General features: G+C 43.0%; 1 protein-coding gene across 1 annotated transcript in view; it reads left to right on the forward strand.

Annotated features, from left to right (window-relative positions):
• cdh23 (cadherin-related 23) overlaps positions 1-24,929 on the forward strand; it is a 704,187-nt gene extending 679,258 nt beyond the window's left edge. The window contains exons 57-68 of the mRNA XM_041176120.1: positions 1,548-1,799; positions 3,688-3,849; positions 4,993-5,249; positions 6,162-6,259; positions 9,406-9,526; positions 12,674-12,753; positions 14,818-14,858; positions 18,750-18,810; positions 19,569-19,698; positions 20,723-20,845; positions 21,430-21,540; positions 24,527-24,929. Of these exons, the coding sequence (XP_041032054.1) occupies positions 1,548-1,799; positions 3,688-3,849; positions 4,993-5,249; positions 6,162-6,259; positions 9,406-9,526; positions 12,674-12,753; positions 14,818-14,858; positions 18,750-18,810; positions 19,569-19,698; positions 20,723-20,845; positions 21,430-21,540; positions 24,527-24,850 (1,760 nt within the window). The 3' untranslated portion in view covers positions 24,851-24,929. The remainder of the gene's footprint in view (positions 1-1,547; positions 1,800-3,687; positions 3,850-4,992; positions 5,250-6,161; positions 6,260-9,405; positions 9,527-12,673; positions 12,754-14,817; positions 14,859-18,749; positions 18,811-19,568; positions 19,699-20,722; positions 20,846-21,429; positions 21,541-24,526) is intronic.
• The last annotated feature ends 1,499 nt before the right edge of the window (positions 24,930-26,428 follow it).

The following is a 26,428-nucleotide window of genomic DNA, read 5'->3' on the forward strand; positions in this document are numbered from 1 at the left end:
GAAACCTGTCCTGCACCGTGTCCCATTCATCCATGACCATTGCCTACCCTCGCTGACTTTCACTGACTACTAACATCATTGATTTTGTTGAAATCCCATATCCTCGTCATTCAAATCATCGCGCTCCACAACCTTGCACACCTACTTCTGTGAGTTCCTCCAGTCCTTTAACCACTCTTAAAGGCTGCCTTCTGTTCAAACCCCTCCTTTGGTAGCAGAGACTTCAGACACTTCGGTCCAGATATTTTGGAGTCTTGAAACCCATTTCTTCAGCCAAGCTGTCCGTTGCACTTCTTGATCTCTCTCTGCATGACACAACATCTGTTTCCAACATCCATCCTTGAAGTGTTGGAATATTTCTCACCTTAAAGGTGCTGTACAAATGAACGTTGTGATATTGAAACACACGCCAGTTTGCCCCACTTGCAACCTTCACCCTCAATCCTGTACTTCATTCTAGAATCTTTGGCAAGCAATATTTACTGCATCATTTCCCTTCCACACCAGTACCTGTGCCCAATTATGGATGGTGCCCTACAATGGACCTAAGCTTCTCAAATTAATTTAATCTATAATCCTTACTGCCAATGAACATAGATAACTTCTTTTCCTTTAATTCCACTTCAAATGTTCACTCCCCCCACCACCAACGCACAGTAGCAGCAGTGTGTGGACCATCTACAAGATACACTGCAGCAACTCACCAAGGCTCCTTTGACAGCACCTTCCAAGCCCGTGACTTCTACCATCTAGAAGGATAAGGACAGCAGAAGCATAGGAACACCACCACCTGCAAGTTCCCCTCCAAGACACACACCACCGTGACTTGGAAATATATCGGCCGTTCCTTCACTGTTGCTGGGTCAAAATCCTGGAACTCCCTCCCTAACAGCACTTTGGGTGTACCTACACCACATGGAGTGCAGTGGTTCAAGAAATCAGCTCTCCATCACCTTCTCAAGGGCAATTAGGAATAGGCAATAAATGATGGCCTTGCCAGCGATGCACACATCCCATGAAAAAATAGCGAAAAGATCCCAGCTGGATTTGAGCTCTAGACACAGAATAGGATGGCAAACATTCACAGGTAGCCTTGGCATCACCAGGAATTATAACAACACCTGTAAGGATACAGCTGTGAACTGTGCAGTTGTAAAATCACAGGGAATAATAACAAACATTCTTGAACATTTCAGTTTATTAATTATATTAGGATAGTGGACATGAGAAAAATTGTTCTTTGACTAACAAATTGGGTAATGAAGAGCCTGTTAATTTTTCAATTGGTGTGGGAAGATGGGACATCACAAGGATTAACATGTTGGGCAACCAATGGCAGGAGTGTGGGCGGCTGGGACTTTGGTGGCAGGTCATGTGATGAAACGTCCAGGAAGACGTTGAACCAGAGTTAGCAACCATACCCCAGAGGTGGATGTATGAAGAGGTTAACACGTTTTTAATCTACAGTAATGCAGCATCACCATTTAATGTAATTGCCATTGACCGCACAAGATGAAATAACTTATTCAACTTATTTGTTAATGTAGCTGGAGATCCAGATAATAACTTCCATCTGAAGCGGGATGGGCTGCTTAAGGTGTTGAATGATCTGGACCGAGAAACCAACCCATTCTACACCATCATTGTCAAGGCCTCCAGTAACCCGAACTGGAGGCCTCCGAGGGGGTACAGCCAACTTTTCGACCCCAGCACTGACCTCACCCTACAGGAAGTCCGCATCTTCCTGGAGGACATCGATGACCAGCCGCCCAGGTTCATAAAGTCGGAATACACAGCCGGTGCGTTCTCAAATTTCAGTATCGACACCCCATGAGTTGGCACATTTTGGTAGGAAGAACAAGGACGTATACTGCTTGAATAATAAGTGTCTGAATGAGGTAGAGAAGCAAAGACATCTAGGAGCACAAAGACATAAACCGCTGAAGGTAGCAACACAAGTTAATAAGGCCTTTTTAAAAAAACATACGTAGCACTGTGGTTCATTTCAACACGGATAGAACTGAAAAGCAGAGAAGTCACATTAACCTTGTATAGATTTTTCTGTGGTGAAACTTGGAGAGCTGTGCACTGTTCTGGCCTCCATGTTTAAAAAAAAACTGGATAGAGGCACCAGACAAAGTGCTAAATAAATTCACAAGGATGATACCGGAACTGAGAGGAAAGGCTGAACAATCTGGGGCTGTTTTACTCTGGTAAAGAGAAAGCGGAGGGGTGACCTAATAGCAAACACTTTCATTATCTTAAAAGTCCTCTCTGGTAGACATGGAAAAGATGTTCCCATGTGTTGGTCGTCTAAAAGTGGAGGCCATAAATCTCAGGTATTAATTCAGGAGAAACTTCTTTATCCAGAGAATGGTGAGAATTTAAAACTTGGTACTGCACAGAGTGGTTGAGGCAAATGGCATAGATACATTTCAAAGCTAGCTAGACACACAAAAGAGAAAGCAATGGAAGGATATGCTGATAGGGTGTGGTGAGGTACAGTGGGAGGAGGCTTCTATAAACAGTGGTATTGACCAGTTGGATTGAATGACCTGTTTCTGTTCTGTAGGCTGAATATAAACTTTTAGACACTGTTTTCCTATTGTCTTTTTTCATTATTCCCTAAATTAAATGCTTAAACTGGGGATGCTGTAGCAGCTAAACTAATCACAGATTTGAGAGGGAAAGTTAGTAGCTTTACGTTCACAGTAAAATAACTGCAAGTGTGACTATGGTGTGTTGAGACAGGTCTCTTTCAAAGCACTGTCAAAGCTCCCAGGTTTGGACAGCTTTCTGTCTTTTATGGTAAATTCAGCTGCTTGCCGTGCTTTGCTTGTTAGAAAGTTAGTAACTATTCAGAGAAAATGAAAGAATGGAGAATAGGCTTTCCCAGCATTCATTGAAGTAAGGAAAGTCCTCTATTAAATGTGTAAAAGCTAATGCCATAGCCAGTTTGGTGTCTGCATGATGCTTTAAAAAGCACTGCAGTCAAACAATAACCAGTTTGATCAAACCTTTGATAATCTTGTGTCTGCCAGAAAAGATCATCTGTCTTGTTAATTGATAGTTTGGCCCAAACTAAATCAAAAACTTTGTTGCCCAGTAGAAACAGCTGCCTCGCTGCAGATGTGATTTGAAAACACTAACCCACATTAATTTCAGTAAAAGAAACCTTCTGTACACTCAGACGGCACAGGTAAATGTACCTAACAGGCATCTACCTCTGATGAGTAATGAAGGAAGTGCAAAACCCCTACACTATGTTTCCTATCTCAGCATTTCACCTCAAATGCAAAAAAAGGTTTCCATTCACATGAGGATGTGAGTATTGAGGCCACAGGACCAATGACGACATCTAGTATTCTCTAATCAGGATTTCAACTCAGCCATTTCTGAATTCCCAATTAGCCATGAGGCATGCGCCTAACGTTTTGGATAACCCTCATCTAAACAAGGCAGTCCTGTTGTTGACATCTGTGTTCGCATCCAAGTCGCTATTTTGAAAGACTAAGCTCCATTTCTGTTGCTGGGATTCACCTACAGGAAAAGATGAGCTTGTTTGGGTTGAGTGGCTTGTTCCCAGCCCAAGGCTATAAATATCTGTAAGGTGTTGCTTTCCTGGCATTGTGATTGTGATTGCCTGCAAATTCCACTGGTACTAACGGATCTTCTTGCTGCCTGTAGGTGTTGCTACCGATGCTAAAGTAGGTTCTGAGCTGATCAGAGTGGAGGCTTATGATGCTGATATTGGAAACAACAGCCTCATCTTCTATCAAATTGTTAACATCCGCTACATTCAGCTACAGTTCAACGAATCTGAAGATGTTGGGAATGTCTTCATAATTGGTAGGATCTTGAGAGATATGCGGTTCAGTAGACCATGGTGTCCCTCTGTCTTGCCAGCCACACTTGCTGCTGTGGGACCTTAACACCAAGCTCTTGATATGACTGTGTGCCAAAGTTGGGACTTAACAAGTTGGCATGAATTTCCTTTGTCTCAGATTTTAATACAAACTTGGCATGTAGAGAAACAGCCCAAGGCACTTCACAGGAGTATAATGGAATAAAACCAAATGCCAGGGAGGAGATATTAAAAGGGATCTTCAGAGGATTGATCAAAGCTGGCTTTTAAGGAAGAAAATGATCACTGGCCACCTTGCCTGCAGCCTCCTGGGGCCTAGCTCTGGAATTCCCTCCTTAAACCTCTGCCCCTGCACCTCTCTCTCCTCCTTTAAGACAGTGCTTAAAACCTACTTCTTTGAGCAGGTATTTAGTCACCTGTTGTAATACCTATTTATCGGCTCAGTGTCAAATTTTGCCTGGTTACCCTCCTGGGAGGGAAGTTATACTTTGTTAAAGGTGCTAATAATTGTAAGTTGTTACAAATGAACAGGAACTGAGGTATCTGGAGTGTACAGTCCAGACTTGTCTCATGTGGCCCCAGTGCTTCAGCTTGGGTATCCTCCTTGAAGCCGTAGGGGGAGATTTGCAGAAATGAACGAATTCCACTGAAGATCAGAGTGAGGAGGTTCATAAATCAGGCCTTCCCCCAATCCCACTTTCTCCCTTGCTTTTCTATTGGGCTCAGAGGCAATAGGAGTTAGAGGGTTACAGCGGGAAAGTGTGTTGCCAGTGGTGCATACTGTTAGTTTGGTGGCGAGAGACTTCTGGGCTATCCATGAAGAATCTTGACTTTATCATCTTCGATTCTCTCCCAAAAAACTGACATATTTACAAAAGAAACTGAAAAGATCAAAAATATAAGATATCCTATCCTCATTCCTCATATAGTGTCAAAGTAGATTAAGGAATTTCATAAAGTCTAATTAGACAATTTGATTTTTAATCAAATCATAGTTATTTGAGTTTGTAAAAGTGATTAACCTCCATGCACCTGTGTCCAATATCTATTGGATATGGACTTGTAAGAATAGGATTCTTTACAACATTCACATTCTGAAGTGCTGATAACTTCTGCTCGTTTTGCAGGGGAGCAGGATGGCATTGTGAGGACATTTGACCTCTTCACAGCCTACAACCCTGGCTATTTTCTGGTGGACATCATGGTTTCAGACCTGGCTGGACACAACGATACATCGGTGATCGGGATTTACATTTTGAGAGATGACCAGCGTGTCAAGATTGTCATCAATGAGATCCCAGAGAGGGTGCGGGAGTTTGAAGAGGAGTTCATTAAGTTGCTTTCCAACATCACTGGAGCCATAGTTAACACAGATGACGTACAGGTAATGGACTCTTGGCAACTTATTCAGGCCACTGAAGCTCACTCAGACCAAGAGTGGCGAGCGCATCATCCTCACCCATATTTGGCAATGAGATAATATTTTAATGCACCAACTGTTTTATGTAGGGTGGTATGGCAATTATGTCACTGGATGGGTAATGCAGAGGCCGCGACTAAGCATCCAGAGAGTGAAAGTTCAAATGCCACCCCCCCAGCCCAAGGCTGCTGAATGCAGGCAGAGGGAATGCAGAGGAAAGGACAGCTGAAAGCGCAGAGTAACACACTGGTGTGCAGGGCTTGAGTAGGGTTGCCAACCCTCCGGGACTGTCCTGGAGCCACTGAGAGTTAAAGCTTAATGTCCAGCATACTGCTGCAAGTACCTGAGAAGGAAAATCAAAGGGGCCTTAAAAATAAATTGTGCTTTTTTAAAAAAAAATGTCTTTAACTCTTGTTCACCAGTTGCAGAAATGTTAGATAATTGGGGATTAAAATTGCTGTTTGATTGGCTGTCAAGAATCACCCAATTGGGTAATGAGGAGACAAGTAGCTTTCCCATTGGCCATGTGATGGCAGGGCACCATGACAATCCATGTGTCAGGCAACCGATAGCGGCTGTGTTGAAGGCAGGTGATCACGTGAAGCACCTCCAGGAACATGCCCAGCCGGAGTTGGCAACAGTCTGGAGCAGGTGGACGGATGGCTAACAGGCTGGTCTAAATCAGCACGTGACTGAGAACCAGTGCAGCGAATAGCAGAGATTGGATTGCAGGAGAGTTCTCAGCAAACTTAGGATCAGTCAACTGATAACGAGACAATATCCTGCAGCCAAGGGTCACTGATGGGTGAAAGAACTGAACACAGCAAAACTCCTTCGGTACTGACAAGAGTTGATGTTTTGTGTCTTTCTTTACAGTTTCACGTTGATCAGAAGGGCCGGGTCAATTTTGCCCAGACGGATGTTCTGATCCATGTGGTGAACAGGGAAACTAACCGGATCTTGGATGTGGAGAGGTGAGTTGACTGCTTTACTCCAGGGTGTGGGCTGTCTTTACCTCTGCGATTAGAGCTGGGTACTGATGATCCCATCAAACTCGCAAAGGCGCCTGTTTTCATAGGTTCTCTATTTGCCCAATAGTTCACAGAAAGTTGCATAGAAGTGGAATGTGGGCAGTTAAAGGAAAAATGCCCTGATTGGCTGAAAACAGCTTGCATTTATAATAACGCCCTTAACATGGTAAAAAAAAAAACTCTCCAGAAGTTTAATCTGAAGTTTCAACTTGGAAATCTGGTGCCTGGAACAAAAAGGGAGATGAAAAATTAACGGGAGACATTATGTGGAAGAAATCCAAGGCGTAATTGTCACCTTACAGAAAGGAGCAAGTTATGCGATGGCTGCAATAAATGCAGCTGACTCTGTTTGAGGTGGCTGGAAGGAAAAAGAAAGAACTTGCATTTATTTAGCACCTTTCACAACCTCAGGGTGCCCCAGACCACTTTGCAGTCAATGGAAATGCTATGATGGATTTGGTTTTTTTTTTAATTTAAATGAACCCATGAAAAGTCTACAAACCAGTTGCCGAAACGTTAAAAACCTGCAAAGCAACAGTTGTCAGCTCGTCGAGAACAATAATGTTCGAAACAGAATTGTGGATCTTGGATGGAGGGAAGTGATACCAGCAGAGTGTACAGCCTGGGGAGATGATGCAAGAGAATATCCTGTCTGATTTCGGACACTCCATTACCAAAAAGGCAACATGGTTTTGGAAATCGTTCAACTGGACAAGAAAGAGGATTGTTCCAAAATAAAAACGGGAAGTTCCAGGAAGCCTCAGCAGGCCTGCTAACAACTGTGGAGAAAGAAGCAGAGTTAACATTTCAGGTCCGATATGAATCCGCTTCAGAACCGGATTGTTGTGAATCTTGGACCTTTGGACTGAGAAGAGGCCAATTTGTTCTCCTGGTCTCAGAAGACAGTTTATCAAAGACCAAGGAGACGATGCTGACTCATTTAAAAACTGAAAATCTAATCGAATTATGTCAGAGAGATATTTTATTTGGAACAGGGGAAAGGGGAAACAGGTGCATGATTTAAAAAAAGATTAAGGAAACTACACGAGTTAATTGAGGAATTGCTCACACTTCACTCACCAATGAATGAATGACCCTCTATTGTAGCAAACTTCGACTCCACTGTCACAGTGAGCCCAGAAATAGATTCACTTCCTTTAACAGGGATGTGATGCAGGGGGAAAGTCACTCTGGGACCCGGAGGGGGGCAATCTCTTTCTTTATCGGAGTGATGCATATGAGGAGGCAGGAATTTCCCTGTATTCCAACACTATTAAACTTGTACATGAACCATTTACAGTCGGATAATGGGACAAATATTCTGTTATATGCACTGAGTCTTAGATCATGAATATTCAGACATTTCCTCAGCATTCTTAAACTTCTAACAGAACCTGGGTTCATGGAGATGAGAGCTTGGCTGTTTGCAATACAGTATTTATCTGCCATATATGGTGCCAATTTCAGGTAGGATGAAACTTCCTCTACCCTGTCCCAAAAGCAGAGCTCAACCTCAGCCACAGTGGACCATTCTGTTCTTGCTAATGACTGTCTAGTCACTGTTGAATTCTACTTTTTATTCTTAGAATGTGAGTATCACTGGCAAGGATACCACTGATTGCCCATCCCTAATTGCCCCTGAGAAGGTGGTGATGAGCTGCCGCCTTGAAACACTGCAGTCCATGTGGTCTAAGTACAGCCACAGCGCTGTTAGGAATTTGACCCAGCGACATTGAAGGAACAGCGATATATTTCCAAGTTAGGATGGTGTGTGGATTGGAGGGGAACTTGCAGGTGGTGGTGTTCCCGTGCACCTGCTGCCCTTGTCCTTCTAGATGGTAGAGGTTGTAGATTTGGAAGGTACTGTCTTAGGAACCTTGGTGTGTTTCTGTCGTGAATCTTGTAGATGGTACACACTGCTGCTACTGTGCGTCGGTCGTGGAGGGAGTGAATGTTTGTGGAAGGGGTTCTTGAATGTTGTTGCAGCTGCACTCATCCAGGCAACTGGGGAGTATTCCATCACACTCCTGACTTGTGCCTTGTAGATGGTGGACAGGCTTTGGGGAGGAGTCAGGAAGTGAATTACTCACTGCAGGATTCCTAGACTCTGACCTGCTCTTGTAACCAGCGTACTTAGATTTATGCTATGTGACCTGCACTAACGGAGAAGAATTGTGGCATTGGAGCAGAGTGAATCAGGTACACGTTCTTTAGAAGCACTGTTACGAATTATTACATTTAACGTAGTGAGCCAACCTATCTGCTGTTAGCTGTAACACTCTCTCCTCTGATTCAGAAGACTCCAGGGCAGAATCGAAGCTGATAGTGCCAGTGCAATACTGAGGAAGTGTTGCAGTGCTGAAGATTAGACTTTGTAACAAGGCCCCTTCTACCCTGCCGGGTGCATGAAAAGATCCTGGGAAACTACAACTGAGAAAAGTAGGGAAGTTTCCCTCATGTCCTGGTCAATTTTTATCCCTTAACCAACGTCACCCAAACGGGTTATCTGGTCATTATCATGTTGTGGGCGCTGGGGGCTTGATGTGCTCAAATTGACTGTGGTGTTTCCACATCCAAAGGACTTCATTGGCTTTAAAGCACTTTGGGACAACATGAGGTGGTGAAAAACACTAGATAAATGCAAGTCCTACCTGTGTGAAAGAGAGGCTGAGACTATTGGAATCCTTTCCTTGTGATCTTTATCTAGTTCTGGGCCCTCCTATATCACCCTCCCACATGTACACGCTCTCACTCTGGGATCTCACCCACGTTTCACCTTCGCACAGAGAAAGGAGAGGCAAATAAGACAGTTGAGTGTGGTCCTGACCTTGTTGCACATCTGAGTAGCAAGTCAACAGATAAACATCAGGAATATGGACTTTGGCTATTATTTTCCTGGAATGCTGAAGCTAAATGTGGCAGTTCCACCCCTGCCATAACTGCGATCAATTGTCCTGAACAGACTGGGAATCAAACCTGGGACCTGTGTGGTATGATGGTTGAATGCTCCATCACACCATGCCCTTGATTGTCCCCACAGAAGGAAAGTCAGAATGTTGAGCCTTCAACACTGTGAGATTCTGTTACAGGATAATCCAGATGATTGATGAAAATAAGGAGCAGCTGAGAAATCTCTTCCGGAATTACAACATCCTCGATGTCCAGCCGGCCGTTAACGTTAGGGCAGCTAACGACATGACGTCTTTACAGGTAACGTTGAATTCTATGGCTAGGCGTTAATGTAAGTCACAGGTTTTCTGTCATTCGGATGCAGACTGGAACCTAGGCTGCCAAAAGAAACTTTAAGGCACTTACCACAATGATAGGCCAGTAGCTACCTGTATGTAGGTTGCATTCCAAATGTCATCTCTGTCTGCGAAAAATTCAGTTGTATGTAAACAAATTCAGTTGTGGCTTTCCAAAGGGAATTGGATAGTTATGTGAAGAGAAAAAAAAATTGCAAGGCAACAGGGGAGTAGGACTAGCTGAGTGACTCTTACAGATAGCAGGCAAGGACATGATGGGGTGAATGGCCTTTTTCTATGCTGGAACCATTCTACGATCCTAGCTGCAGACCCCACCCCGCCCACCCTAAAAATTTGTCCATGTAGCAACTCTTTTCCGGGGGGGGTGCTAAACAACCTCCATCGCAATGTTTGTCTTGAAGCTAATAATGTATATAATAAGAAAATATTTTTCTTTTAAAATAGAGGTTTAGTCTGCAAGTGTGTCTTAATTGGATTAAAGCCAGCTAGTCTGGGTGCCTTTGATATGTACTAGTTTTGATATGTAAGGGAGATAGCGTGCATTTGCAGTTTTTGAATAGAGCAATCAAGAAGTGGGGTGAAAACTGACAGTTTTCTAGCAGCTACCAAGCAATATGTTTATATTACTAATAAAATTGGCACTATGAATGGGGTTTCACTGTTAAAAGTTGAAGTTCAAAGAGGCCAGTGAGACAATGTGAATTTGAATTTGATTAGTGGTGGTAGGTATAACTTCAGTAGTTTTCAGGTGTACAGGGCAGATGTAATATCAAAAGGCAGATGTAAGCCTCCAACTGGCTCCACAGTGAAAAGAACTTCATTTTGAATTCGTAAAGTAAAAATGCTTTGCCTGGTGTTTGGTTAAGTCTATGGGTGGCTGTTATCTTAATGGAGATTAGTTTGGGAATTTGTTTAAAAGTTATGATAGTAATCATTTGTAGCTATGTGTATATATATATATATATATTTTAACCTGTGTAAACTAATAAAATGTTTTCCTTAGTTTAATGTAAAACCTCGAGAACTGATGGTCTGATTCCTGAAGTTAGAGTCGCATCTCTAACATAACACTTAAAATTATAGGTTATGACAGTTGTTTAAAGTTTCCCTCTGGGATTTTTAAATAACTCCACTTTACCAACTGCATCAGTCATAACAGTGTTCAAGAAACGCACACTGGTAACAAGGCACAACTGTGGTGCCATATCGGTGAAGGACATAAAAGTCAGTATGCAGTGTCCACACCTAAAACTGGCTATCAACCTCTCTACCCCACCACCTCTACAATTACCCAAGGGAAGCAGTCCTTCACCAGCTGAGTTGGCTCTTAATTTCCACACATGTACTGAGACTCAAGGCCCAATATCGGGCCCCAATTTTGGGCCTCCCTGTTTTGGCCCAAGGACAGCACCCCGTACGCAAAAAAAATTAGAGCACCCAAATTTCTACCCCATCATTTATTTGCTGCCCTTTAAAAAAAGGTGCAACTTATACTTGAACCAATACAGAAATTGTCCTTGGTGGTGGGATGCAGTGTATTATTTTTATCATGTTATTTTTTGCATTCCTCATCAAGTTGCTTCTCACGACTAGTTGAGAGCACATGCAAGAGATGTGATTCCAAGGCCTTGTCAATCCACTGTCATTTTTTGTATCACCAAGTCCCCTACTAGTACCATCACTTGCTGATAACACGAACTATCACGGCCAGTAAAGGCACCAAATTAAGCCATGTTTAAGATGATTAAAAGGATTTGACAAGATATATGCTTCCTCTGCTGGATGAAGGCAGAACCTTTGTATTAGAGCTAGGCTGTTCAGCAGTGATGTCAGGAAGCAGTCCTTCACATATAGGGTAGTGGAACTCTCTCCCCCACAAAAAAGATTGAGGCTGGAGGCCAGTTGAAAATTTCAAAACTGAGATTGATAGATCTTTAGTGGACGAAGGGTTTTAGGGACACAGAAGCAAAGCAGAAACATAGAGAATAGGAACAGCCATGTTCAAGTCGGGCTCTTGGCCTGTTTCTGTGCTGTACGTTCTATGCATTATGATACGATTGCTTCCTTAAAACCTTCTTAAAACCTACCTCTTTGACCAAGCATTTGGTCATCTGACCCACTATCTCCTGATGTGGCTCGGACTTTGTTTTATGACGCTCCTGGGAATTGCCTCGAGACATTTCATCATGTTTAAGACGCTATACAAACATAAGTTATGGTTATTATTGCAGTGTTATTACTTCATGGACTGATTTCTTCACATGTTTTATTACTCACTGCATGTTAATGGGTCAGATGGGGTTTTCTGAGCTGATTGAGAAGATGCTATGACTATTGCTGGTCACCAAGGCCCCAGGAATCTTTAATTCAGCTCCAAAAACTGGAAAGGTTCACTGCATTAGTGTCTCTCGGCACAAAATTCGCATGTTGGTATTTGTAAATCTTACTCAGTGGAGCATTAAATAAGTTTGCCATCTTCTGTCCTGGCAGTCTAATGATGCAACAGAATTGGTGGTGAATCATAACAATCAATCTCCATCAATTAGTCTATGATTAGTCAATGAATAAACATTTATAATAGTATCCACTGCATGAACATGCACTTTGCATTTAACATGGTGGTGGCATAGTGGTATTGTCACTGGACTGTTAATCCAGAGACCCAGGGTAATGCTCTGGGTTTGAATCCCACTACAGCAGATGGTGAAATGTGAATTCAATAAAAAAAATCTGGAATTAAAAGTCTAATGATGACCACGAAACCTTTGCTGATTGTCCTAAAAACCCACCTAGTTCACTAATGTCCTTTATGGAAGGAAACCTGCTGTCCTTACCTGGTCTGGCCTGCAGACTCTCAGCAACGTGGCTGACTGTGAAATGGCCTAGCCAGCCACTCAGTGGGTGGCAATTAGGGGTGGGCAATAAATGGCTTAGCCAATGATGCCCCCATCCCATGAACGAATAAAAAAATGACATAGTGACGATACTGCAGAAAAGGATGTATTGTATGTGAAACACTTAGTGATATTTAGAGGTAATGGAAGGTGCTGTACAAATCCGAGCTCTCTCTCTCTCTCTTCCCCTTTTGCAGATGGCGATAATTATTCTTGCAATTTTACTGTTCCTGGCTACCATGCTGTTCATCTTCATGAATTGGTATTACAGAACAGTGTAAGTGCCATCATCATCCACATTTATATTACACAAACAATGAAATAAACCATTGGATGCATTTGCGTGTGTGAGATGCCGGGCGTGGGATTTCCTCGAAGCCATTCCTGCTTCGCCATCATAACTTTGCAGCCTTCCAGCAAGTTAGAGCGGAAGAATGGGAACAGCTCGGAGGATGCCATGCTTGAGTGAAACAGAAGTTGGTCATCGTACAGGCAGAGGCTAACCGGGGTTTTATTCGGTGTAGAGGAAATTCCTTCAAAAAGAAGACTCTGCGGTACCACAGCAGCCTGTTCGGTCCAGCTCCTGCTGTGCTTCAACAGCTCTGTGATAGGGTGAATGCCAACACCCACTGCTGCTGCTTTACTCAGAGACAGGTTGGATTCAGGGAGTGAGGAGGCTTAAAAGCAGCAGCGGAAGCCAGGACTGATGGTGGAGTCACCACTCAAATATCACATGGCGAGAGTTGTGACTGAGGGGAATGGTATCTTTGTGATGTTAAGAGTCTTGTATTTTTGGGGGAGGGACAGAAATTTCATCCGAAGTAGGGGTGTGAAAAGGATTTTAATGGATCAGCTGTCTGTTTACGGACCCCATCCACAAGTCAGTGGAAAGGATTATAATGGGCACATCATTCCCTTGTTGCCCTGATTTGTTCCCATGTCAAAATTCAAAGTGCTGCCTGGGGTGCCTTATATTTGACTCACGTTGTACATGAGTATATACAGCCCGTGCAGAGACGCAATGAGTTTCAGGCACTGTGATGGAACGAGACCCAGTCCTTTCAAAGGGGATCACCGTCACCGGATGGTTGTTGACAATATTTTTGAGTGGAGCTTGTGAAGATGAAGGTTAAATTACTTTATCTCTGTCACTCACAGCATGTCCCCCGGTTAAGGCAGAATAAAACAATATATTTTAAGTACATGTCATCCAACGTAACCTGCACCCTAACTGAACCATGGATCCATAAGGGCTCAGCCAGCTCTGAAGCCATGTTTCTAGGCAAACCCACTGCGCAAACAGTGCCTGTTTCGACAGCTGCCTTTGTATTGGGTTTAGTCGAGTACCGGTGTCAATAACTGCTGACACATGGATCTCACACAAACAAAGTCAACTTGCCACAGCCCCTGGGCGGAACTGGTCCAAGAACAGCAGTCAGCCTTAGCAAATCTGGCAAGTTAACAGTTGACTGGCCTATCGAGTGTACAGCACCAGACAGTGGTAACCCCCACGCCAGTTAGTTAAGCATTGAGCTTCATCTGTGACACAGTGCTGTTTAGCATTTATGTTAAGGGCAGGAAAAGGCTTTTTCTCCACCTCTGCATCTAATCCAACTGTAATTTGAAGTCAGCTGACTCCAGTCTTCCTCCCTAGCAGATTATTACAAATGTTTGTCTCCCTCTTATCGTTCTTTGAATGGTTACAGCACAGGAGGTGGCCATTCAGCTCATTATGCCTGTGCCGACTCTCTGCCAGAGCAACTCAGCTAGCGCCAACTCCCCGACCTTTACCGGTAGAGAAGCATTCTTTTTCCTTCTTCAGGTCTTCATCCAATCTTCCACCACACTCTCAGGCAGCCCTTTCCAGTTCCTAACCACTCACTGTGTGACAAGGTCTCAAAATGAGTGTCCTCTGGCTCTCAGCTGTTCCGCTAACGGGAACAGCTTCCCTTTATCTACTCTGACTAAAGCCCTCATGATTCATCAAAGATTCTCTCAACCTTCTCTTCTCTAATCTATCCATGTAACACACGGGGAGGGAGGAGTGAATTTAAGGTGTTTTGAAATAATTTTATAACTATGCCCTCATTATGCAAATGGTACTTCCCCTCAAATTAATAACCTGGCTTCCACTCACCCAGGCCATTTAGTACTTACATAGTTCAACGTGATCACCCCGAATCTAGGCTGGAAGACTTCTCTAATCTCCCCTCAACAACTCATCTGCTTTACACATGGGCGCAGTACTTGCTGATCTTGCCTGTAATGACCTCAATCTGTGGTGACAAGTGCTTCCCTCTTTATTCTAAATATTGAAACAGTCTTTGTTTATTGCCAACAGACACAAGAGAAAGCTGAAGGCTATTGTAGCAGGCTCCACTGGTAAGCAAAGTACTCAGACTTGTCAGTGTTTTCAAGCACATTACATGTTAAAAAATATGATCAGTAAGTAACACTGCAAAGTTTGGGATCAGCAGGTTGAGGGTGAAAGGCCCCACAGCGAAACATCAGCATTAAGATAAATAAACTAGTGGCACAAAGATGGATAAATGATTTAATCATCATTACAGAGACATGGTTACATGATGACCAAGGTTGGGAAATAAATATTCCCGGGTTTACACTATTTTGAAAAGACAGACAAAATGGCAAAAGAGGAGGGGTAACCCTGATAATATAAGGACATGAGTGAGAAAGGATCTGGGCTCAGTACGTCATGAAATTGAATCAATAGGGGCGGAGATCAGGGATTGCAAGAGTCAGAAAATGCTGGTGGGTGTAGTTTAACATGGATGGAGGATTGATTAGTGGATAGGAAGCAAAGAGGGTTAAACAGACATTTTCAAGTTGGCAGGTTGTGACTGACTAGTGGAGTGCTGCAAGGATTAGTGCGAGGCCTTTAGCTATTTACAATCCATATAAATGATTTAGACAGAGACAGAGAATAATGTATCTAAGTTTTCTGACACTACAAAGCTAGGTGGAAATGCAAGTTGTGAGGAGGACACAGAGAGGCTGCAAAGAGACATAGACTGGTTAAGTGAGTGGGCAACAAGATGGCAGATGTAGTATAATGTAGGGGAAGTGAGAGTTTACTCACTTTGGTTGTAAGAATAGGAAAGCAGAATTTTTTTTTAAAGTTGTGAAACTTGGAAATGTTGTTGTTCAGAGGACTTGGGTGTTCTCATACAAGGAACTCGGAAAGTTGACATGCAAGGGACAGAGGGCTTCAGATTCATGGAGCATTGGGACCAGTTCTGGGGAAGGCGGGATTTGTACAGGATATGATGGTGTACACCTGAACAGAACCGGCACACATGTCCTTGCAAGAAGATTTGCCAGTGTTGTTGGAGAAAATTTAAAATAGATTGGCAGGGGATGGGAACGTGAGGGCAGATTCAGATAGGACAAATACAGAACAGGAAGCGAGAGATAGAAAATTAGCAAGTGACTCAGAAAGACAAAAAAAAAGCAAAGGTTAAAAAGTGTACAGCGCAGGGATTCGGTAGTGTTAAGAGGTATATATTTAAATGCAAGGGGTATCACAAACAGAGCCCGATGAGATGAGGGCACAGACACATGGCAGAATGGTATCATTGCTATAAACAGAAGCTTGGCTTAAACGGGCAAAAATAGCAGCTCAACATCCCTGGATATAGAGTTTTCAAGCAGGATAGAGAGGGGACTTAAAAAGGTGGGGCTGTAACATTATTGGTTAAAGAATCAATCACAGCTGTGAGGGGGGATGATACACCAAATGAATCATCAAGTGAGGTCATATATGTTGAGCTCATAAATAAAAAAGGGGGCAGCCACACTTATTGGGAGTGTACCATAGACCCCCAAATAGTGAGCGGGAGATAGAAGAGCAAATACGTAGGCAAATTTCTGATTGCGAAAACAAAAGAGGGTTAATAGTTGGGGACTTCAACTATCCTAATATCAACTGGGATACAAACAGTGTGAAGGGCACCAAGGGCACAAAATTCTTGAACTGCATTCAAGAGAACTATTTTACCCAGCACGTAACAAGCCCAATGAGAGGGGGTGAAATTCTAGATTTAGTCTTAGGAAATTAAGCTGGGTAAAATGATGAAGTTTGAATGAGTGACCACTTTGGAGGTAGTTAGATTTAGCATCATTATGGAAAGGGATAAAGGTAGAACAGGAGTAAGAGTTCTAAATTGGAGAAGGACAAATTTTATGAAGCTGAGAGGTGATCTGGCGAAAGTGGACTGGTTACAGCTACTTGAACAGTAACAGACCAGTGGGAGGCATTCAAAAGTGAGGTCCTCCAGGCACAGTGTAGACCGACCCCCACAAAGTTAAAGGGTGGCACTGCCAAATCTCGAGCTGCCTGGTTACCTAGAGGCATAGAGCATAAAATAAAGCAGAAAAAGAAAGCTTATAACAGTCGCAAAAAAATTAACACGCTTGAGAGCCTAGGGGAGTATAGAAAATACAGGGGTGAAGTTAAAAAAGGAATCAGGAAAACAAAGAGAAGATATGAAAAAATATTGGCAGGTAAAATCAAAGAAAACCCAAAGATGTTTTATCAGTTTTAAGAGCAAGAGGATGACTAAGGAACAGTTAGGAAGGCAAATGGCATATTGGCCTTTATTACAAGGGGATTGGAGTACAGGAATAAAGAAGTGGTGCTACAATTGTACAGGGCTTTGGTAAGACCAAACCTGGAGTACTCCTTGCAATTTTGGTCTGCATTTTTAAGGAAGGATAAATTTGCATTGGAGGCAGTACAGGGAAGGCTCTTTATATTGCTCGCTGACATGAGAGGGTTACTCTTTGATGAGAGGCTGAGTAAATTGGGCCTGTATTCTCTGAAGTTTAGAAGAACGAGTAGTGATCTCATTGAAACATCCAAGATCCTGAAAAGGTAGATACTGAGATGTTGTTTCCCTGGCTGGGGAACCTAGAACAAGGGGGCACAGTCTCAGGATAAAGGCTGATCATTTTGGACTGAGGTGAGGAGAACTTTCTTCACTCAAAGGGTTGTGAATCTTTGGAATTCTCTACCCCATAGGGTTGTGGATACTCCACAGTTGAATACATTTAAGGCTGAGTTAGACAGATCTTTGTTCTTTCAGGGAATGAAGGGTTATGGGGAGCAGGCAGGAGAGTGGATTTGAAGTCCAAGATCAGCCATGATCATATGGGGAATGGTGGAGCAGGCTCAGCAGGCCATAGGCCCTCTCCTGCCTTTACTTCTTATGGACTTATGCACTTATTTTGTCTAACGCTTAAGTGATGTTCTAAAGATGTACTGCACAGCCAGAGGCATTGTCTGCTGGATTAGGTGGATTAGATCCCATGTTCCCATTCAAAGAAGAGCAGGAGATTCTCCCAGTGATATGGCCAATGTTCCTTACTCAATCAGTTTTACTAAGAAACAGATTATGTGGGCATTTGTTTACTTGTCATCTGTGGAATCTTGCTTTGTACAAATTTGCTGCTGCAATCTCCTACAGTGACTGCAACACATCTGTAGCTTGTAAAGCACTTTGTATTTACCATCTCCTCTGCTATCTCACAGTTTATAGGGCTTTAATGGATTGCTGCCATTGTCAAACAAATGCTAGTTTCCACACTGGATGGCGAGCTAGGCATAAACTGCAAATTCTCTGACTACACAAGCTACGTGTGACCTTATCCTGTGTTTATGTAACAACATTTAGACTTTGAGGCCTCATAGAGACTCTGTTCAATCTGAGCTGCAAATACATAGGGCGGGATTTTCTGGTCCTGCAAGTGGCGGAATTATCACAGGCAGGACAGGAAAATTTGGAGATTGACTTTTGGCTGCTGTTCAGAATTTCCTGCCCCATCCATGACAGTGCCCAGTCCCATGACAGTCCCTGAAGGGACCAGAAAATCCTGGCCATTGTGTATTGCATGGTTTAAGAATTATGTCCTTATAAAACAGCTAATCCTTTAGTTCACCATAAGCAACACTAAAGGACAATTCACTATTTCTAGTCGAAAGCCCTAGTTAATATAATAATCATGGGAGTTAGTTCATCAGTATTCATATCAAACTTCCCTAATCTCCCAAAAGCACCACCTGATCATAGCTTCCTTTTCATTTAGTGGAATCTATTTGTAGTCCGACTGTTTTTCCCTCTTTGCATAATTCTGTGTGTTGCTTTCTGCTCATTTTTGTGCTCAATGTCCTGAAGGGACAGGAGCAGAGTGCAGCACATGTTGAGAGCCTCAACATCATGAGCAGTCATTGAAGTTACATGTGTTTCTGTTTAGGTAACCAAGGGTTTATGGACATACTGGACATGCCAAACACGAACAAGTATTCATTCGAAGGGTAAGTGACATGACAGCCTCCACTTCCACATCCCACTTCACTGATGAGAAAGTAAAGAATGAATTGGGGCAGACATAAATAAATTGGGGCGTTGTGAAGCTAAAATCTCAGGAACCTGTGTTCCCAACCAGCTAATTGGCAATAGGTGTTTGGTCATTGCAAATGGAGAGGGATGTTCCCTTTGTTTTCCCTCAAATTGACATTTTTGATCCAGTATTTCACCTCTCCCAGGAGATCACATCTAATGGATAGGGAGTGTCTTAATCCTGATGCATTGTCATCAGAACTGCATGTGAAAAATGAGATAGACCAGATAACCTTTTCCTGACTGACAATTAATCTATGTTCTCCTTCTCGAAACCTATTTCGAGCCCATTTTATGTTGCATGAAAGTACTGTTTGTGTCACCTGATCCTAGGACTTTGGGGGAATTTCACCAAATTAATTCTACCTTGATTAAAAGCTACTTGCTACAGATGTTCGGTAAGTCATTTGAGGTTTTCCACCTCAGGTTTGAGTTAGATTATGCCTGATGAAGCAACCTAGGGTTACATAAAGCCTTTATCTTGGGAAATTCCATATGAACTTCACGAGTGTGATCAGAATTGTACACTGAGCCACATGACGCGATTTTAGGATGGTACCCCAAAGCATGATCAAAGGGGCAATACTGGAAAATGTACAGGCTTTTAATACTACCTTAATCCTGCTATATGTAAGGCACCAGTCTCACTCACAGTGAAAATCTCTTGTTGCAGGGCAAACCCAGTCTGGCTCGATCCTTTCTGCAGGAACCTGGAACTCGCTGCTCAGGCTGAACATGAAGATGACCTGCCAGAGAATCTCAGTGACATCACTGATCTCTGGAACAGTCCAGCCAGGACCCATGTATGTTCACTTGCCATGATTATGGTCCCTTTGTGCTGATTGTTAAACTGCAACTTTCTGCTCAAATGTATTGTAACAGGAGCTGAAGGGAGCAGATACATTTGATATTCTATAAACATTTGATATTTGATATCAGATACATTTGATATTCTATAAACACTGTTGAGGATGTACTTACTTATTAAGAATTCCTGACAAAATAGTCAGTCAGATATCTAATTCCAATTGGTTATTCACAATCTAAGGTGCTGATTTATTTTGAACGATGGGATGGGGAGAACACTCGTCTCCTCAAGGCCACCACTCTAACTTTAGGCATCTTTCCAATAGTGCCAACAATCCCAGAATGAGCAGCATTGTAAAGTCATAAAAACAAAAAACTGTGGATGCTGGAAATCCAAAACAAAAACAGAATTACCTGGAAAAAATCAGCAGGTCTGGCAGCATCGGCGGAGAAGAAAAGAGTTGACATTTCGAGTCCTCATGACCCTTCTGTCGAAGGGTCATGAGGACTCGAAACGTCAACTCTTTTCTTCTCCGCCGATGCTGCCAGACCTGCTGACAAAGGGTCATGAGGACTCGAAACGTCAACTCTTTTCTTCTCCGCCGATGCTGCCAGACCTGCTGACAAAGGGTCATGAGGACTCGAAACGTCAACTCTTTTCTTCTCCGCCGATGCTGCCAGACCTGCTGAGTTTTTCCAGGTAATTCTGTTTTTGTTTAGCATTGTAAAGTCTATGATTCTGCGAGAGCCCCTTGTGCAATAAACAGGGATCTCACCCTCTCGGTCTGCATGTCAATCACAGACTAGTGAACCCACAACGACCCATCTATGAAGGATAAGCTAATGGCAGAAGGTGCTGCATGGATGTTTCTCCTGAAACTGATTTTTAATTGCAAAAAGCACGCAGCAGTCATGTCCTGTCACCCCAGTCCACGTTGAGCTTACAAGAGTAACAACCGAACCCTTCTTTAAATCGGTATAACATCTGAGATCTCAACAAATCTAACCTTTCCTTTAAAGGGTACATTTGGCCGTGAACCACCCACATCTAAGCTGGAGGACGATCGATATTTGCGTGCAGCCATACAGGAGTACGACAGTATTGCGAAACTTGGACAGATCATGAGAGAAGGCCCCATTAAGGTATGTTGGACTCTGCATTCTTATAATTCAAAGTATTTGTAAACCGTTGTAGTATATTGAGCAAGATGATGGAATGAGATGGATCTAGCACATTGGGGGTTGAACAAAAATTACCCCTGCCAATACTTTGTATGTTTTTTTTTAAAAATTGGAAAATGTAAATATTGTAGTGAATAAGGAGAAACAAGGATTGGCAACCAGAGGTGAGTTGAGGAAAATCTGAGTAACACAGTGAGCTGCTATGAGGTGGAATGCACTGCCTGAGAAGGTGATCAAAGCAGATTCAATAATGACTGTCACAAGGGAAGTGGAGGAACACAAGCGGAAAGTAAAAGCAAATGGGATTCATTAGGTAGTTGATGCAGGCACGAGGGGCCAAATGGTCTCCTGTGCTTTATCATTGTTATGCTGCTACTAATTTTCCCGTGAAGACTAGATTTCCGAAGGAACTACTATTTAGAAGGGGCTAGGACCTCCACAAATATTGAACAGTGAGATTGAGAGCGTGTAGCTGTGAAGGTTTAGCTGAGCTCCCAAGTATTCATGAAGCAGTGTGTGTTTTACCTGCTGTGCATTACCTCAAGGGCTCCCTCTTGAAAGTGGTTCTGGATGACTACCTGCGGCTGAAGAGGCTGTTTGCTGCTCGCCTGGCTCACAAGTCCGCTGCCAGTGGGGATCGGTCATCCATGGTGGAGGTACAGCTGGTGTGAAACTGGCCAGTTTGCAGTGTGAAGTGTGGCTTGTCACTTTAATCAGTCGAGTGTGGAAACCGGGTGTCATGTCGTTCAGTATGAAGTGCCATGAGTTCGTGAGGCTAACATAGTGAACAGGGAGCTGGAGGAGAGGGCATGACACCACTCTAACTGCAGGGCTCAAAGCTAATCATCATACATTCCTCTTCATATCTATCACTCCCCTTCAGACGGCCCCTGGATTGGATTACAACCTAAAATCTTAATGTGAATCCACTCCCCTGCTCAAAACAATCTTACACTTCACTGCAGTTATCCGTGATTTATTCTGCAAAACTAGTGAACTCACAAGACCTTCATGATAACGAACCAAAACCTGCAGCAATCTTGGACATTCTTGGATTGTGACGAGGACTGTTGAATGTGAACTGCCAGTGCATTTCTGGTAAGACCACACCAAATCATGATTCACACTGTAGCTGTGAGCCTGGAGAAGCATTTGACTTACTTGGAGGGAGTGTTCCTCCTCTCACCAGTCACTGACCTGCTCTGGCTCCAGGCACAATGTCACCAGGGACCTACTAATGTAAAATGATTCCAATTTGCATCAATCCCTATGCACTTTTTGACCCATTTGCCTGCAGCACTTTACAAGCTAATGTGAGAGACCAAAAGGGTTGTAATCCAAGCAGCTGGGTAACAAGGAGAGGTTGGTTTGAAATGGATCCCTCTGTATTGTGTTTCTACTTTCAGAATCTCACTTTCCTTTTTAAGTACCAGCCCATCCGAATCATCAAGCTCAGTTTGTATCTTTCAAAATGTTCCTCAGCTCAGTTGTAGTAATGCTTGATATTACCACAGATTGTTAAAAAATAGACATTCTCTTAACAAATCAATTACAATACTTGCCTTATCTACTGTATGACCAGAGGGATAAAATGTAGTGTTTAAAGGATGTGTTACAGAAATGTTGGTTAAAGGGAAGGGGACAGCTAAGTCGCTGTTTGAATCTTTGCAATTTGACTATTGATCCCTCTGTTGTCCAACTGCTCTGGGACAATGTGCATGTGGTTCAACTCTGCCCATTGTAACCACAGCACCTTCAACAATGGTCTCGCTTTTCACAGCGCCTCAATTCTCAGTCCTTCCAAGTTCCATCCTTGGGCCTCTTTCCTCCTTTTCTTTAACGTGTTGCTCCTGACATCATCACCTAATATCATACATTGAGCCTCTTGAATATAGTGTTATGACCGTGTGAGGAGCGGTGAAATGACTCCCCTATGCTACCACTCCAGATCTGACCATAACAGGGTTTTTTTGTGAAGTTAGAGAGGCTGTGCTCTGCTGATACTGTGGGAGTCCAACTATTTATGCTTTCAGGTTATAAAGAATTAGTCAGGTAGGTTTTCTGAGGTTAAACGAAGGACAAAATAAGTTTATTGAAACTGTTTTCTAAATTTTAAAAAACTAGGTAAATCACAACCACCACTCATATGTCTCTCACATTCCCTAGGCCCCACACACACACTAGTACTGATGGTGGAATAAGAGGATAGGCTTAAGGATCTTTTACAGTTCCTGAAGATAAAACAAAGGAGTATATGGGTAGCCGTTCTTTGACTGTCTCGATATGGTGATTCCACGCTGCAGCTGCAGCTGTTCAGTTGCCTCCTGGGTTTAGTCGTATGGAGCAGATTTCCACGTTTTATTCCCAAAAAATTTCTGTTTGCGGTAGATATCTCTTCTCAGAATGGTTACTTTGCAATTCTGGGCACAATACTTTCAAGAGAGACACAGAGAAGGCAAACCGTTTTGACCTGTTTTCAGCCCAGTATTCTGACCTCTCTGGCTAGGTAGATAATCCTTAAAGTCCTGGTGGCTGCTTAATTCAAGGGGAATTTGATTAATCCAGGTTTGCTGCATTCATTGTTTTTAGAACAGGTAATTGCATGTTAATGTCTGATCAGGATAAAGCCACAGGAGATGGGGTCTACTTCACACTACCAAATGGTTTAAATGGCTGTTCCTTTTCATCCCACATGATAGAATGTAAGTTTGTATATTGTAGCTGGCGTCCCTCCATTGTCTTAATGGGATTACAGTTTATTAAAATCTGGCCAGAAAAAGAATTAGAAAATTGTATTTTTTTTTTAGAAAAAACATGCTCACAACAGTAGATAGCAAAGTAGCTGAAAGGTGACAGGTGGGAGTGAGATTGTGGAACACTGTGCAGGAACAGAAGGCTCCCAATTGCAGTCAGGAACATAAACCAGGGAATATGATGCTTACTGATGGGTGATAGCTACAGTACTCTCTTAGCTTACAGAACATATACATTTGATCTTTTGGTTTAAAGAATGAAAGGAGAGATGATGACATCTGTATCGAGGTAGTGCTCCCTACAACTGAAAATCCCACTTATTTCACAAATGATCTCATTTGAGGTATGAAGGTATAAGTGCAGCCTTATTCCACGCCATCCTCAATTTATTTATCCTCCATTTGAATTTTTCTGAAAGTAGAAATAGTTTCTTCACGTCTACCTCTGCAAAATGTATTACTTGGCACTTGGTCTAGAGATTCCCTCAGCCTTCTCTTCCCTAGGGGAAAATTTCAATCTCTCCATAGTGATATCAGCACGGGTTGGATGTTCGAGTGTCTCTATGTTTTTGTAATATGGAGATCAGAGTTGAGTGGATGCTTCTGAATTCTTGAGCTCCCATTGACTGACAATAATGGTTTGTGTATCTGCAGTACCCCATTCAGCATGTTCCAGCCCAGGCTGCATATGGTCTCATTCTTCTAACCAAAATTCAGCAGGTCACTAGTACCAGTGTTGAAATCCTGGAAGCTGCTGCCTGTGTACTTGAAATTTTACAACTTGCTGAGCTCAGTGATCGAGATGGGTGTGTGCTTAGTGCAAGCTAAAGATCTGCACTAGACTAATATTCCGGTTTTCATCCACTTCTCCCTGCCCCTCCCCCAGCAGCTGATTCCCAGTGACATGGAAGACGATGATGAGAAGCCTCCTGGTCGTGGAACTCTGAGGTTCAAGCATCGGCACCCAGTGGAACTGAAAGGCCCTGATGGCATCCATGTAGTGCATGGCAGCACTGGCACCTTGCTGGCCTCCGATCTAAACAGTTTGCCAGAGGATGACCAGAGGGTCTTGGTAAGATCCCTGGAAACCCTGAACACAGAGAGTGGGAGCTATGTGGACAGGAATGCCAAGACAGAGTCTGCAAAGTCCACTCCGTTGCACAAGGCAAAAGAAAGGGTGATGGAGATTCCACTGGAGATCACAGAACTTTGACAGCAAGATCCAGGAGCCCTGAACACAAACAATTGTTGGAGGGTAGCTGTTGAAAATAAACAAATGTTGTCTAGGATCACTTTTTTTTTTGCGGGACCATTCTGCCACACCCCACTCTTTTCTGCCCCACAATCAATGATGAGACCCCCACCCACCACCCCCAATGACAACAGCAACAGCTTCCCTTTTTAAAAAACCACTGCCACCAACACCCTCTTCTGCCCCACCCCACCCCCACTCACCATCCAAAAGTGCACTCCTGCTTGACTTTGCATGTATGGAGGAGTCCAGGAGAAGCAATGCTACAAGTCCAGCCAATATTTGAAGCAGGGTCCTGGAGTACACTGGGCTCCAATGTAAAGCTAAGTTATAGTGTAGTGTATAATCTATTACATGGAACATACACTTCCTCCATTGATTTCATAAAGTCATAGTAAAAATACTTAACAGCAAAATAATTAACCACAGAAATCAAGCATTTATTTTTTTCTCCTTCAGTATGATATCGTGAAACCAACAGAATAAATAACAAGTATCTTAAATGAGCAATACTAGACTCTAAACTGGATATTACAAAGATACAAAACTGACTGGGAGGGCACCACCTGCTGGCGAATCAAGCCTGCTACACACTCCTACCCAAACATTTCCGAGCCCATACTCGTAACTTCCCAGAAAAGAGTGCACGGCTATAAGTGCAACAAAACATTTGGAAAATTCTCTGCCCCCTATTAGAAACCAGCCCACCCCTTATTGAAAATGAGCAGCGCCAATAGCCAAACAATACATTTCAGAAAAGAAACAGAAAATGCTGGAAGAACTCAGCCGGTCCAGCAGCATCTGTGGTGAGAGAAACAGAGTTAACATCGAGTCCCATACGACCTTTCTCTCCACAGATGCTGCTAGACCTGCTGAATTTTGCTTTGATAACACATTTCAGGAGCTCATTAAAGAGACAACCCATCAATATCGTACCTAGTCCGACTTATTTTAAACTCTTGTCCACCACAGGTACTCCCAATTCTGACAAACCATCATGCTCTCTGTAGGCATACAGACTTGTCCTTAACATTTTTTTCACTCACTTCCTGTCAAGTCTCTTCTGCCTCTACACTGCCTTGAATGAAACAAACCAGTTCTTTAAGCTTCGAATTTTAGCTCTCTTTCTGACATTTTCCCAAGGCCATTCTATCACCACAGTAACGGGACCAATACCAGTACTCCAGATGTGTTTGAACCAGCAACTTGTGCAATGATGCAGTACATGTCAAGTGATTTCTTCATACAACCCAACACCCTCTTTGTTTTGGCTAAGGTTCAGGAGCAATACAGAAAAGCTAGGCACTCCATGCAACACTTGCATCCTACAGTCTCAGAACTCCTTTCAACTTCAATGTATTCTTTGTTGGCCCTATCTCTATGCATCCTGTACTATTTTCCACTTTAAATGCCAATGTTTGGTCCATTTGTTTGTATGTCTCAACCATCATAACACATATGTTAACAGACAAATTTACTGACCTTAGCCCAACACCATTTGCTTAAAGCAAATGCCTAGTACTGATTCCTTGGGAGGGT

The sequence above is a fragment of the Carcharodon carcharias genome, chromosome 28 (genome assembly GCF_017639515.1).
Source record: "Carcharodon carcharias isolate sCarCar2 chromosome 28, sCarCar2.pri, whole genome shotgun sequence".
NCBI classification, from domain to species: domain Eukaryota; kingdom Metazoa; phylum Chordata; class Chondrichthyes; order Lamniformes; family Lamnidae; genus Carcharodon; species Carcharodon carcharias.